A 15,734-nucleotide genomic window follows, 5' to 3' on the forward strand; every position below is an offset into this window, starting at 1 on the left:
CACCTCACCCCCCTACCCCACCCCACCAAGATGCTTTAGATCCAAAGTTGACTAAACTGAAGACATGGAACCTTCTAATATGGAACCCTTGGATACTGAAGGACAAATATATATTATAAATATGAATATAAATTATATAAGTCACAGTACCACACTTGGAACTGCTTTTTCCCAGGGCACTTGCCCTATTGCATGTTTTTACAAGCAGTTTATATACATTCTAGCTAATAGTGGTGTGTGTGTGTGCTTATCTTAGTGTTTAGTGGCATATCATGATTTTTTGGGGGTGGTTTTAAGGCAGTGTTTCTTTGTGTGACAGACCTAGCTGTCCTGGAGCTCACTCTGTAGACCAGGCTAACCTCCTGAGTGTTGGGATTAAAGATGTGTGTCACCATCACCTGACTTTCATTGTGATTTTTTAATTTAATTTATCAGTGATTTATATTTACAGTGATGTTGAACATCATATATATGTACATGTATATATATATATGCCATTTGTATGATTTCTTTGAATAAGTATCTGTTCAAATCTATTTTCTAAGAAATTGTCTTAAATGGAAAATGGATTTGTCAAGTTGTAAGAGGTTTTATTAAATTGTTTACTTTTTTTTTTGAGACAAGTTCTTATTCAGTAGCCCTAGCTGGCCTGAAACTTACTTTGTAGACCAGACTTGCCTAGAACTCACAGAGATCTGCCTTCCTCCTCTTAAGAAATGCTGGGATTAAAGCCTGACAATTTGAGATTAGTCTGGTCTACAGAGTGAGTTCAAGGATACATAGAGAAACTTTGTCTCAAAAAAACAAAAACAACAACAACAACAAAATTGCTGGAACAAAAGGCATGGACCACCCCCAAAACTTTAATTTTGTGCATGTACCTGTGCTGTGGTTGGTGTGTGCATGTGAGTGCAGTAGGCTGGAGGCCTGAAGAGGGCATGTCAGCTCTATTAGAGCTGAAGCTACAGGCCATGCGAGTCACTTGATATGGTACTGAGTACCTACTAAAGTAGAATCTTCAACAAGTACTCTTAGCCACTGAACTGTCTCCAGTCCTGTAAGAGTTTGTGTGTGCTCAACATATGTAGACGAGGCTGGCCTTAAACTCAACAGGCCACCTGCCTCTGTCTCACAAGTGCTTGGATTAGAGTAGTGAGTGCCACCACCTCTGGCTACATCTAATTTTAAAGTTCTTTTTGAATTTGGCATATGGTGTATTCAGTGTTTACATGGCAGCTTATTTTCCTTTTGAAGTTGAGTATGTGCAAACTGAATGAGGTTTGATAGTATCAGGCTGGTAAGTGGGGAGCTGTCTGCAGATGAGAATTTATATCATAGCCCTACTAAAAGATTTAATGCTAACAAACTATTATGAAACTTAATGTGTTTCTATGGCAGTCTTCATAATAATTAAAAGAGCTACACTGGCATTAGACTTAAATGCCATAGGACAAACATCTTACAGGTTGACTGTTCCAGGTATAAATTTACCTATTCTTTAAACTGTAGCTACATTTTATGAAGGACTCCATAAGATATTTTCTTCGGTTGTGGAAATAAAATGTAGAAATGAAGCTTACTTTGTACTTCATTAAGGAAGTTATGTTAGGATGTTAGGTACTGGACTTTGGGAGGGGGAATGGAATTCTGTATTTGAATTCACCTGCTTGCTTACATTTATCTGAAACCCTAAATCGGTTCTGAAAGTGTTTTTTGGGTCACATTTGCAAAACAGTGAGGGTGTGTTCCTCTGAGCACACACTGAAGATCAGAGGAGGCAATGTTCTGCTGCCTGCGAGCAAGTATCCTTTGTGGGGTCCATGGTGCCCTGGGTTTTGCACTTTTGTGCTTTTTGTTGATGGTTTCTCTGTTTAAAAATAGCTGCAAGCATAGTACTAACGTGCTATTTAGGGGTCCTGAGTTTATGAATGCTATCATGTGCCTTAGAGAAAATGCTTGTGTCAGATAAGGGTCACTCCCACATAAATTGTGGTGCTGTGGCTGTGAGGTTGATGCAAATGAGTTAATATGTAGTAAATAAGTGACATTTATGTATTTATTTATGTGTGTGGTGCTGGGGATTGAGTGTAGGCCTCATTTTGCTAGGCAAGTGCTAGTGCCTTCCTGATGAACTGTATGTCCAACCCAGTAAGGGGTCTTTAAAGAGAAACAGAAAAATGAGGCTCACTAGTGGTTGGCTAGTGAAAATGTGATGAGAAGCTTGCAGAAAACTGTTTCCTCTATTCACGAGTTCAGTGTTGGCTAAGATACAAATTACTGCGTGAATACTGCAAATTAGGTTTCAGTCCATCTTCAAGTTGAAAGTGTAAGCCAGGTTAAAGCTGATAAAATTTGTGCTGCTACATCCAAGTTCCTTGTTTTTTACTTTCTCCTGCAGTTTAGTGACTTTCTCTGTTTGGTGTTTGCTGGGTTTGGTTTTGTTTTTCAAGTTGTCCCATACAATTCAAACCAGCTGTTTTCAACTTTGACCTCATTTTGAAGTCAGCTGGGAAATTTACAAGTCCCCAGATTATGATTCAGTTGCCCTGGCATTCGTTTTGGAGTTGCACTTGATTCTTAGGTAATTCTTTTTCTTCTTTTAAAAAAGATTTATTATTTATTTATGTGTCTTGGGGTTTTGCCTGCATGTGTTTCTGTGCCCTAGTTGTGTATTTTGCCAGAGGAGTCCAGAAAAGGCCATTGGGTCTCCTGTAACTGGAGTTGCAGACAGTTGCTAGCTGCCACGTGGATGCTAGGAATAGAACCCAAGTCCTCTGGAAGAGCTGCCAGTGCTCCTACCTGCTGAGCCACTCTCCAGTCTCCTCCTTAGGTAACTCTAAAGTGCAGCTTCAGTTAAAGGCATGTCTTTACATTAACATAGGGATTTTAGATGAGCAAATTATGTAAAAGGTTAGTTATAATGCATCTTTTTATTTCTAGAGTTAGGAGACTTAAGACATTTCAAAGTTTAATCCTCTGGAAGACCTTTAAGAATCGATTTCAAAATTATAGAAATGTTTATGTATTTCTTGTCTTTCTACATAATTACATTTCTGTCAGAGTATTATATTTCTCATTCATAAAAAGGTCGGTATTGGGGGCTGAAGAGATGGCTCAGAGGTTAAGAGCATTGGCTGCTCTTAACAGAGGTCCTGAGTTCAATTCCTAGCGATATGGTGGCTCAGAACCATCTGTAATGAGATCTGGTGCCCTCTTCTGGCCTGCAGGTAAACATGCAGGAAGAATAACATAAATCTTTAAAAAAGTAACTATTTTTAAAAAGCCCATATTGGTAGTCTTACTAATTTTCCCAAAGTTTGTTGTTTAATGACATTTTTATGTGAGCAGACTCAGTTTTGCAGTTAAAGTTCATTGTGGAGCAGAATTAGACTACCAAGTATGTTGAGATGAATGACTGAGTGGTTGTTGTAGGCTGTTGGGAACTGAGTGGTTCATTCTTACTAATCGTGTGTGTCTAGGTGAATTTATAAGGTATTTATTTTAATACTATATTTACATTTTTATTTGTATTTAATTTTTTGTATTTTATGTGCATTGGTGTTTGCCTGCATGTATATTTGTGTGAGAGTGTCAGATCCCCAAGAACTAGAGTTACAGACAGTTGTGAGCTGTCATGTGGATGCTGAGAATTGAACCCGCGTTCTCTGGAAGAGCAGCCAGTGCTCTTAACCATTAATCTATCTCTCCAGCCCGTTTGTTTGTTTGAGACAGGGTTTCTCTGTGTAGCCCTGGCTGTCCTGGAACTCATTCTGTAGACCAGACTGGCCTTGAACTCAGAGATCTGACTGCCTCTGCCTCTTGAGTGCTGGATTAAAGGTGTGTGCCATCACGTGTATAAGGCATTTATTTTAATTTGGGTCCTTTTTTTAATTCATGTGTATATATTTGTGTCTGTCATGTATATGCAGGTACCTGGGGAGGCCAGAAGAGACTTCAGATACCATAGAGCTGAAGTTACAGGTAGTTGAGGTGTCCAACAGGAATGCTAGGGACCAAGTTCTGGTCCTTTGAAAAAGCAGCAAATACTAACTGCTGAGCCACATCTCCAGCTCTAATTTTTGGATTTTTGTCTCATATAGCTCAGGCTGGCCCAGAACTCATTATATGGTTGAACCCCTCCCTGATCCTCTTGCCCTCACCTCCCAAGGGCCAGGACCATAAGTGTGTACTACCATGCCTGGCCAAAAGTTACTTTTTAGAATACGTCATTTTTAAGTGTATTCTTTATTCATGTCTAAGCCCCCTCTCCTCTTCTACCCCTACCCACTTGTGCACACACAGGTCTGTGAGGCCATGCACTTGATGATGGGCAATCTACCAGTAGCCACATCACCAGAGTGAAGTGACTTCCCTCTCTTCAGCAGCCATCAGCTGCCAATGTCTCTGCTGCTAGGTGTGGGGTCTCATGTCCCTCTCCTACCCATTCTGTAACATTGACTGGCTCGATCTTGGGCAGGTCTTGTGCCATCACAGCTGCTGTGAGTTTGAGTGCAATGTCACATCTGGAACAAAGGATTTCATAGCATTCATCCTCATTCTTTGACTCCTACATTCTTTCTATCCCCTCTTGTATGGTGTTCTATGAGCTTCGAGGGGAAGGAATTAATGTACCTATCCCATTTAGGGCTAAGCACTTACAATCCCATATTCTCAGTACTTTGACCAGTTATAGGTCTGCATTAATTGTTGCCTACTGCAAAAAGAAGTTTCTCTAACTAGGGTTGAGAGTGTCACAGTTATTGAGCAAATTGCTGGCACAGCTATGCAAAGTTAAAAGGTGAAATTGTTAGGTCCCTCTGTCTAGCAGGTCCCTGTGGTGCTTGTGTTGGGGAGTGGAAAGGGAGTCATTGGTCTCTGCAGCCTCTGGTGTTCCTGGGGTTTTGGCATGGGGAAGAGAAAGTTCTTTTCTTTCTTTGGTGGGGGGGCTTCAAGACAAGGTTTCTCTGTGGCTTTGGAGGCTGTCCTGGAACTAGCTCTTGTAGACCAGACTGGTCTTGAACTGCCTCTTCCTGCCAAGTGCTGGGATTAAAGGCGTGTGCCACCACTGCCTGGCATGGAAGAGAGAATTGTAAGTTCGTTCTTGGTTAGTAGTTCCCTTAGACACCTGTACTCCACTGCAGTTTCCTTTGCAGTGTCTTGGTTTATTTACTTTTTTTTTCCATTGTTAATCTTTAATGTTGAATATGAACAAAAATGGTCCCATGGTCCTATATTATTTATTTATTACAACTTTGTGAGATAGTTTGGAACCTACCTGGCAGAGCATCTTTGTGAATCTAGGTGTCTTTTGAGTTAGACATTAAGGATAACTTTTAAAATGGGAAATAATGCCATTCTGCTGATTATAAACATTTTCATGTTGCCTAATGGATTCATTTCATTTTTATGTGTATGAGAGTTTTGCTTCTGTGTGTCTGTGCACCATGTGCATGCCTGGTGCCCACTGAGGGAGCTGGAGTTACAGATGATTGTGAGCTCCCACATGAGTACTGGGAATTGAACCCAGGTGCTCTGCAAGAGAAAGTGCTCATAACTGCTGAGCCACTTCTCCAGCCTCTTATTTATTTTTATTTGTTATTGAGGTCATACTATGAGCCCTGGTTGTACTGGAACTCTACATAGACCAGGCTAGCCTCAAACTCATCTATCTGTGTCTTTTGAGTGTTGGGAACAAAGGTGTGCACCATCATATACTTTGTTTTTATGTTTAAATAAATTGTATTTTTTTAACTTTTCAGTTTATCTTTGAGTGAAGTAATTGTCAATAGATAGCTTTACTTAGTGTGTAATCTATCCCTCTTCCTTCCATTATTGGATGTGTTGTTGTTAAAGTGATATATTCAGGTTTGGTTGAAGTCAGCACTGTAAGTATAGCCCGGATTCTTGGATTTCAGAGCTACTGTATTCACTTTATTTTTGTTTTCTAGAGTTACCCAGGGTATTTAGCTTGCTGGATAGTGCTGGGAGTGGAAGCCAGCTTATACTTTGACACGCTTCTGCCTTTAGCTTTCAGTGTATAGCAGTTTTCTGTGGTACCTTTTGGGCATGGAGAAGTTCTTAACCTTTACCCCTCTCTTTCAGTAGAGTCTATAGCACAGGCTGGCCTCCAATGTACAGTCCTCTTGCCTCAGTCACAGTGAGTGTTGGACTTACAGGAGCCCACTGTGCTGTGGGCTCCTGGAGAACTTCAGTTGTCATACTTCTCACTTTCCAGAATGTAGAAAGTGTGGGCTTAAAGAACGAAAACCTTTGTTGCAGGCTCTCCCTTTCTTTAAAGAGGAGAACGTAAAAATGACTGTCAGAAATTAAGTCTATAGAAGGCGTACTCAGAATTCGGTGGAGAGAAACTTTCATTTGTGTTGAGTTTTGCTTTATGCTAAAATAAGGCTAAATTATTTCATTGCTAGACTATTGCTAAAAATCATTTCATAGTAATTAAACTTAATTCTTAGCACCATGCCCAGGGTAACAACTGGGTATTGTGGCATGCTCTTCCATGTGTAAAGGCTAGCACATGAAGGTGGTCCAGTGTTGAAGGTCATCCTCGGTTATAGTAAGTTCCAGGTCAGCCTGGACAACATGAAACCCTGTCTCAAGAAAATGAGAGGGCTGGGGATGTGAGTATGGCTTGTACTGTAATGCTGTCATTGTATCAAAGGTTCTTTTTCTCCTCATAACATGATCTCCAGTGGTTTGCCTTCTACCTTTAGTTGTCAGCTGGATGACATTGGAGAAAACAGTGGTGGTCATCTTGGTAATGTTTTTACAGTATTGGTTACTCAACTCAGGGCCTCAGTAATACTATGTAGACATTCTACCACTGAGCCACACTCACTGATAGTCTTTTGATCTACACAGTTACACTAGAGCTCATTGTTACATACTTTTTTTTTTTGGACTAGGGGATTTAATTTTTTTTTAATTAAAAAATTATATCTGGTGTTGTGCTTGCCTTTAATCCTAGCACTGAGGAGACAGAGGCATGCAGATCTCTGTGACATACTTTTTTAAAAAAAGATTGATTTTGTATATGAGTTCTCTGTCTGCCTGTACAACTTTATACCAGAAGAGGGCATCAGCTCCCATTTTAGATGGTTGTGAACCATCATGTGGGTGCTGGGAATTGAACTCAGGACCTCTAGAAGAGCAGCCAGTACTCTTAACTATTGAGCCATCTCTCCATCCCCACGTACTTTTCTTTTCCTTTTTTTTTTTTTAAGATAGGATCTCAGTATGTAACCTTGGCTGGATTGGAAATAGCAGTGTAGACCAGCCTGGCTTCAGACTCAGAGACCTGCCTGCCTCCCAGTTGCTGAGACTAAAGGCTTAGGCCACCACATCCTTAATTTTGAGTGTTTTCCTTTCTTTTGTTTGTATTTCTCTTTAAGGTCAGTGAGAATTTCTACTCTTTAAAATAGTTTCCTAACAGGTGGGCGGTGGTGGCTCACAACTTTAATCCCAGCACTTAGGAGGCAGAGGCAGGCAGATCTCTGTGAGTTCAAGGCCAGCCTGGTCTACAGAGTGAATTCCAGGAGAGGCTCCAAAGCTACAGAGAAACCCTGTCTCAAAAAACAAAAATAACAAAAAAATAGTTTCCTAACAAAAACAATGTTAACAACAACAACAACAAAAACTTTTCAAGGTTTCAATTTGAGGTAAAACTGTAAGATGTAAACCTTCCTATTCCTTTAATTCATTCCATTTTTATATACCATATAGAGCACTTCATTATTACATATTTATTGTCAATTTTCCCTTTTGAAAGTAAGCAAACGGTTTTCTCAATTTGGACAGTTGATATATTGTTACCAATGTCAATTAAGAATTTACTCTGTTCTGGTTTTGTGCCTTAGATTTCACACATATTGGTACATATAAAAACAAATGGAGAGATGTTCCAGTAGTTAAGAGCACTAGCTGATCTTTCAGAGGACCAGAGTTTGGATCCTAGCTCCCACTTCTGGTAACTCACAAGTGCTTGTAACTTGAGCTCCAGGAAATCCAGCATCTTCTGGCCTTTGTGGTCAGAGGATGTACATACAGCAGACAAATATAAATATAAACAACAAATGAATCTTTAGAAAACTGAATTAATGTCAAAATGGAGCCACTTTAGAAATGAAAAAGCCTTTTAGATTGTGATATAGTTTTAAACTATGTAGTTTATATCACAATCTAAAAGGCTAAAACTGGGAATATTTTTCTTGATGTAGTCTTCAATCTTCTAAAGATTCTAAACTGTTCATATTAAATAGCTATAGGTTATTGAAGGACCCATTAACTTGCTGTGTGAAACAGCAAAACTGTCAAACTAGTAGCCAAGCACATACATTGGGAAAAGTGATCAGAAACCAAAGAGCAAAGACTGCATTATTCTAATAAAGTAGTCTGCTAACACCATTGCCCAAAATGTGCTCAGACATAGACCTGCTGGTGCTTTTCCTTTAATGAAAATGGAGTATTTGTAACTTCTGCAGACTTTACAAATTACTAGCAGTGAACATACGGCAGTTTTAAAAACAAAGAAAAATAAGAACGTCAAGTTGTCAGAGCGAGTCAGATGAGTTTATGAACTTCACCAGTATCACAGCAGTCATTACTGATAGATCCAGTAACACCCAGTAAGCATGCTGAGGGGTCACAATGTTAGGCTTCAGAAAAGAGCTCTGCATTTATTTTTGACAACTGATACTTGAGAATCTTAGTCTTTCTATTCATCAGCTAGTCTCTTTTCTTGATTACACTAGGGCTGCATTTAGTGTCTTAAGTTTGTCTTTATCACTGTGAGTTGTTTGGATGGACATGGGTTACATTATAGCATCTTTTCTGTTTAGTGAAATCCTGGAGAGTGGAGGATCCACAGTACTGTTCCTCAGAGTGTGGCCACTGAAATAGACTTCTGAGACACTCTAGGCAGGGTTCCATTATTTGGAGCTCTCTTTTTCTCTTCCTCTCCCACTCCCTCTGCTCCTCCCTCCAACTCTCTGCACCCCCTCTCCCCCTTCAAGGTAGTATTTCATAATGTAGTCCAGACTGACTGCAAATTCATAATCCCACCTCAGGTTTCTGAGTTCTGCAATGGAATATATCATTTCACTAGGCGGAGAGACCATTTTTAAAGCAGAAAACCCATTTGAGTTATAAATATTCATTTTTTTAACTCTAAGAATTAGCTCCCAGGAGTTAGAGGGATGACTCACCAGTAAAGAGCACTTGTTGCTTTTGTAGAAGACCTGATTCAGTTCCCAGCACCAACATGGGTGGCTCACGGTCATCTCTAACTGCAGTTCCAGGGTATTGGCTGCACTCTTCTGACTTCTGAGGGCATTAGGCATACACGATGGTATGGTACACATACATACATACATGAAGGCAAAACTCATGCACATAAAACAGACAACCTGAGTTCCATCCATCTCCAGGACCCCACAGGACAGAAAGAGAAAAAGCGCCCTCACGTTGTCCTCTGACTGCCATGTCTGTGCACACACATACATTTAAATCAGTAAAGTAAAATAAGTAATCTGGGGCAGGAGAGGTGGTTGAGTAGTTTAAGAGCACTAGCTGATCTTCCAGAGGACCAGAGTTGGGATTCCAGCTCAAATAAAGGAATAAAATGTGGTTTAAAAGGATCTTCATAAACTTGCATATAATTTCAATAGCATTAGTTATGTTTTTTGTAATGTTGAGGATAACACAGTCTTGCACATGCCAGTCGAGTACTCTCTCTACAGTGACAGTTCTACTGTGACTTCTGTTCTGCTTTGTCTCCTGATGACAAGCAAAAAGTGAAACATAAAGCCATTTAGAAATCTAGTATGTGAGAAAAAAACCTTATTCTAATTTAGAGTGAATCATGTTCAGATAATCCTACTTAAGAAGATAAGTACAGAATTAGGTTATGAGTTGAATGAGTTGTTTTTCAGAAGGTTTTTGTGTAAAAAGATACTTTCATAATTTCCCTGGAAGGCTTCTCTATCTCCATTGTTACAGAGTAACTGCATCCTCAGGGAAGAAGGGGCTGCCCTTCAGAGCTGTGTACAGTAGCATTGTAGGATTGGAATGCTCCAACATTGGTTATGAATTGTAGGGCAAACCATAGTTTAAGGATTAAGTATGGATGTTATGTGGAGAGATGCAAGGGCCTTGTAAAGAAAGAGGTTCAAGCATTGGGAGGAAGTTTAATCACCAGTTTTAGACTGTGTAGAGGAAAGATGAAAAGTCCAAATTACTATTGATATTTTCTAGAAACGACTACAAAAAGAACTGTTGGCTTTGCAAAATGACCCACCTCCAGGAATGACATTAAATGAAAAGAGCGTCCAAAATTCAATTACACAGTAAGTATCTGATTTTTAAAGTTCTTACTTATAAACTGTGTAAGTATGTACTCTTTTAAAAAAAAACTGTTATGTTCATATTTCATTGTAAAGTAAAAAGATCTTATTCCATGTATTTGCATATTCATTTTTTACCTTACTGTGTAATTTTTCGTGTAATTTCTAAAGCTTTCTTTTTTCTTCAAACAACCCTGTGTGTTTTTCATGTTCTTTTTATTTATGTATTCTTTTTGCTGTAACTCAGGCTAGCCTTAGTCTCTGGAAAACTACTGGGAGGTGTGTGCTGCCTCTTATGTGCTGAGCCGGTGCCCTGCATTCAGAGCGCAGCACAGGAAACTAGAAATGAACACCATACTTTAGACACAGTGAATAAAACACCTTGCTGTACTACTAAAGAAATAACAAAGGTTTGAGGAGAGTTACCTAGAGCAAACTGTACTACTTTTTTTTTCTTTAAAGCATCTCATGTAAGAGTGTTGAAAAAAAAAAGAATGTTTTTTGAAAACTGTAAATGTCAACAATAGAGAAGGGTGACACATGAAAGTGCTATCACTTTATTGTTTGTAAGATAGAAATTTTGTATAGTCATAATTATCTTTGAAAATTCTGTAGAAAGGCTTTATTGGCTGGGTGCAGTGGAACATACCTGTAGTCCTGGCTTCTCAGGAGGCTGAGGTAGGAGAATCAAGACTACTCTGGACATCCTGGTGAGATCTCTGCCTAAAGAACAAGCAGTGTCCCAAATAAAACATTTGTATGCTGCTTGTCTTAGTCCACAGAAACAGCTCTCCTATTTCTTTTATTAGAAGCCTGAATGTGTGTAAAATATCAAATTCAAACCATTAGTTTTTAAGAAGAGTTATAGTTACAGAAATTCAAGAGTTGAGACTCACTGGCGAAAGGTGTATTTACTTTTCCTATTGCATCCTTGTGCTCACGATGGAATCTAAGCACTCATGGTTCATTGTATGCCTGGGGCTGGTGAGGTGGCTCAGCCGCTAAAGCTGCACAAGCCTAGTGATCTTGAGAATTCAAGTGAAGTTGGAAGATGAGAATCAATTCCACAAAATTGTTCCCTGACATCACCTCACATCATGGCATGCATATTCATACCCACACATGGTGCCCATGCACAGTAATTATTAATAAAGCTGAAAAGTAGTGTAATTTAAATGTGCACATAGTAAAAGTGCTATATTTCCATTTTTAAAAATATTTATTTATTACATATACAGTGTTCTGCCTACATGTCAGAAGAGGGCACTAGATTTAATTGTAGATAGTTGTGAGCCACCATGTGGTTGCTGGGAATTGAACTCAGGACCTCTGGCAGAGCAGCCAGTGCTTTTAACCTCTGAGCATCTCTCCAGCCCCTATATTTCTATTTCTTATCATCAGTGATGTAGTAAACTGCAAAATGATAATAAAATATACCCAAAAAATGTTAACAGTGGTTTATTCCTGAATTTTAAAGTGATACTTAATATATTACTTTTTTTTAATATATTACTTTTTAATTAGCAAAGATTAAAAATTTATCTCACACAATATTGGAAATCATGTCATTGACCTGGTTCATGCAGATAGTACATGATTAATGATGTGTTTGCTTTGCTGTTATTTAAAACTTCCTTATGTTATAAGTAAATTGGTCATGTTTGTAAGTTCTAAAATTTGTTATATAAAGAAAATGAAGGTATACCAGGGAATTGTTTCCTTGGATTATCGTTCTAGGGAATATAGATGTGGGTGGGTGGGAGAAAATGAATTTTGAAGCTGAGAAAGACCTAGTTGTTTGTTTTGTTTTTAATGGGGTGGGGGGGCACATTTGAACCTATGTCTATGTGCGAGTGTAGCTAGGTAGTGAACACAGGCCTTTATCATGGTATGCAAGGACTCTGCCACTCAACTGTGTACCCCCACGGGTTTTTGCTTTCTATACAGCTTTGTGTTGTATTTAATTTACTGTATACTAATGCATGAGTTTTTTACATATGTAGTAACATTTCACTCTCCCAATGGTATCCCTCCCATATCTAAGGAACTCAACATGCATTCTGAAAATGAATTGTCATATTTTAAGGACTTTTGTACTTTAGTTGATTTCTTTCCCAGCCCATGTTATTATTTTAAACATTTCTAGTTCTCTACCACATGAGACATGAGTAGTAGTATTGCCTATTTTCCTAGACGGATGGACGGACAGACTGGTGGGTGGGCGGGTGATATTGGCTGGCAGATCGTACTGGGCACCAAACCAAGGCCGTGATCATTGTCCACAAGTGTGCGACTGCTAAGATATATCCTCAACCCCAGTTTTCCTATGTTTAAAATAAGAATATTTTTGTACCCAAGAAGCATGAGGTTAAAGGACTTGGCCAACTACAACAATTGCATGTGACAGTTATAATTAAAGACTCATTCTTACTGATGGGTTCACATCTAAATGCTGTCCTATCTGCTATTGTTGTCTTCTATCTTCTCTTCTGAAGACTGGAGATAGTTACAGAATATCAGTACCAACATTTACGCTCTTGATTGTCACACATGAAATCAAACTAAGCAGGCTTACAGTAGATGTCATAGAAATCGGTGTGCGTTTTAATGAACACGTTGAAAGTGCCTTAGAAAGAAAGGCAGCAGAGATCATTGCTTGTAACTGACCTTCAGAGTAGGTGGGTGGGCATCAGTTGAACTTCCATTTAGTCTTCCTTAGACCACTGCCCAGGAAGCCGGTTTGTCAGCTTCGATTCTCTGTAGTCTTTGCTGATAGCAATTTCTCCCATTGCTTCTAACCCTGATTAGGAAGGCAGTTAATGAGCTTGGTGTTGTCTAAAATGATTTTGGTTATGATAGAAAGTAGTCTTTGGAATGAAAATAAGATGGTGTCATCTAAAAGGATGGGCATGGATGTAGACATAGGGAAGTGAGAGTTTTATTTGTTTGTAGTTTGTTTCAGACCTGGGTTACAAGCCTGGCTCTGACCTTGACCTAATTTCTTTAATTCCAAGTGTCACAGAAGGATGGGCAAGAGAGTGCTTAAAACCTACTCTGGGGTTGGAGAGAGAGCTCAGCAGTTAAGAGGGCTTGTTGTTCTTCCAGATGCTTATTACTAGTGTCCATGTCACGGGTGTCTTACAAGGGGATCTGTCACCCTGACCTCCATGGGTACTATCACATATATAGCATACATGCACAGATCAGACAGAAAACAATCCTGCACTGACGGCCAGAAAGGTAGCCTAGAAGGTAACCCGCTGAATTCAATTCCTAGAACCCACATAGAGGTGGGGGGAAAGGATCAGTTCCACAAAGTTGTCTCCTGACTTCTACATGCGTGCGATGGTTGTGCATATTGCCCTTACAGTAATAATAAAGTGACTCAAACATGTAATATACATGCCAGTAATGAAGTAAAAATAAAAACGACTTGTACTGTGAGAGTTGTTGGGTGACGTGCACAACTACACATGGGTTACTCTGGCCCAGTGCTCGGCATCTCAGTGACCTCTTTTTTTCCTTTTACCCCAGTCATTTTTATCTTAAGTTTTAAATTTGTTCATTTCTGTTTTTCTTTTTTCTGTCCTAGGTGGATTGTAGACATGGAAGGTGCACCAGGTACCTTATATGAAGGGGAAAAGTTTCAACTTCTGTTTAAGTTTAGTAGTCGCTATCCATTTGACTCTCCTCAGGTAACTGCCTTGCATGTAACGTTTTATTGTAACTTTAGATTACAAAAAAATGCTAAATTGGTTATTTTTGCCTCCTAAAACCCTGTATCAGAAACCCAATGTAACTGTGTAGATAATTTGTTTTTGCATTCTTTTATTTGAAGTCAAGATTTTGTGATGCTTATTGGGGCAGAGGCTTTGCTGTTATGCTTCCAGGAACTTCAGGTTGTTTGTCATTCATGGGTCTCAAGAGCAATGAGAACAGGTTAGCATTTTAAATAACTGCAGACATTCTTTCTCAATCAGGAGATCATGTTAGTAAAGATGCAAAGGCTCTCTTAGAAGGACTGTGTCTCTGGTTTGCCATTGGTGTGTTTTCTTTGCAGGCTTCTGAAACCAGTGCATTTACAGATGTTAAGTACATGAAGTCAACCTGAAATCTGATCATTATAGTTTGGGACCAACACAGTTTAGTTAATAGCTTAATATTTAGATAAGGTCTGGACTATGGTGGCGCATGCCTTTAAACTCGGTATTCGGGAGGTAGAGGCAGACAGATCTCGTTAAGTTTGAGGTCAGCCTGGTCTATAACTTGAGTTCCAGGACAGTTGGGGCTACACAGAGAAAAATGCTCAGACAAGGAATAATGGTGGTAGTGGTATTAAAACCCTACTTTGTGTGTGTGTTAGTGTTTTGACTGTATGCATGTTTGTGCACTGTGTGGGCGTGTCTGATGCCTTTGGAGGTCAAAAGAGGGTGTTGAATCCCCTACAGCTGGAGTTACAGGTTTACAGGTGGTTGTGAGCAGCCATGTGGGTGCTGGGAATTAAATATGGGTCCTCTGTAAGAGGAAGTGCTCTTAACAGTTCAACTCTTTCCTGCCGATGGACTGTTTTTAAGAGGTATTTAACTAGTAAATAACTGGAGGTTAGAGTGAAGAAATTCTGGGATGATTTCCAGGGTTCTGACTTGTAAGATGATGAATTACTAGAATTACTTATTCTTCACAAAATTAAAGCAAAATATTTCACTCTTTAAGCTTGAAGTATATGAGATAATGTTGCTAATATGGCACTGTAGCTCTCTGTGTTATTTCTAATGAGGCCTTCTGGAAAATGAACCTAGTACCTAAAATTCAACTGGTATGTGATTAAAAATGTCCTATTTTAAGCAAAGTCATATTTCATTGTCACTTTCAACATAGTATTCTGAATATAGCTTAAATCTTTTCCTGGCCATAAGAGACAATAGGGAATTAGTTATTGCATTGTGCTACAAACAGAATTGTTTAAAGAGGTTGAGTTAGCTACTGACTCCTTAACTACAAAGTTGGGGTATGAGCAAAGTCATTAAGACTTCAGGCTCCCTTTGCCATTTTCATAGAACTTTAATGTGAAGGGATTCTGTTGTTATGACCTCTGGGCAGTATAATAAGTATCCATTGACTAATCGCAAGCATCTCCTTCTCACCAAGCATATCTTTATTTTCTATTTTTAACTTCTGGTAGTCTTTGCTTTGGTGTTTTCAGCCGTTTCTGCCTTACTTCAACAAATATATAGCATTGCACTTTAGAGTCTCCCCTGAGTTGAATGCGCGCGTGCGCGTACACACACCCACACACCCACTACAATTAAAATGTATTTTAATCATACGAAACAGTATTTCTATAAACATAAAACCAAGTCAGGCCAGGCAGTGGTG

At 39.2% G+C, this 15,734-nt stretch overlaps 1 protein-coding gene across 1 annotated transcript in view; it reads left to right on the forward strand.

The window, feature by feature from the left end:
* Ube2w (ubiquitin conjugating enzyme E2 W) overlaps nt 1–15,734 on the forward strand; it is a 56,504-nt gene that overhangs the window by 10,016 nt on the left and 30,754 nt on the right. Inside the window, exons 2-3 of the mRNA XM_040741411.1 lie at nt 10,270–10,361; nt 13,951–14,053. Of these exons, the coding sequence (XP_040597345.1) occupies nt 10,270–10,361; nt 13,951–14,053 (195 nt within the window). The remainder of the gene's footprint in view (nt 1–10,269; nt 10,362–13,950; nt 14,054–15,734) is intronic.

Source organism: Mesocricetus auratus, unplaced genomic scaffold, assembly GCF_017639785.1.
Source record: "Mesocricetus auratus isolate SY011 unplaced genomic scaffold, BCM_Maur_2.0 Super-Scaffold_6730, whole genome shotgun sequence".
NCBI classification, from domain to species: domain Eukaryota; kingdom Metazoa; phylum Chordata; class Mammalia; order Rodentia; family Cricetidae; genus Mesocricetus; species Mesocricetus auratus.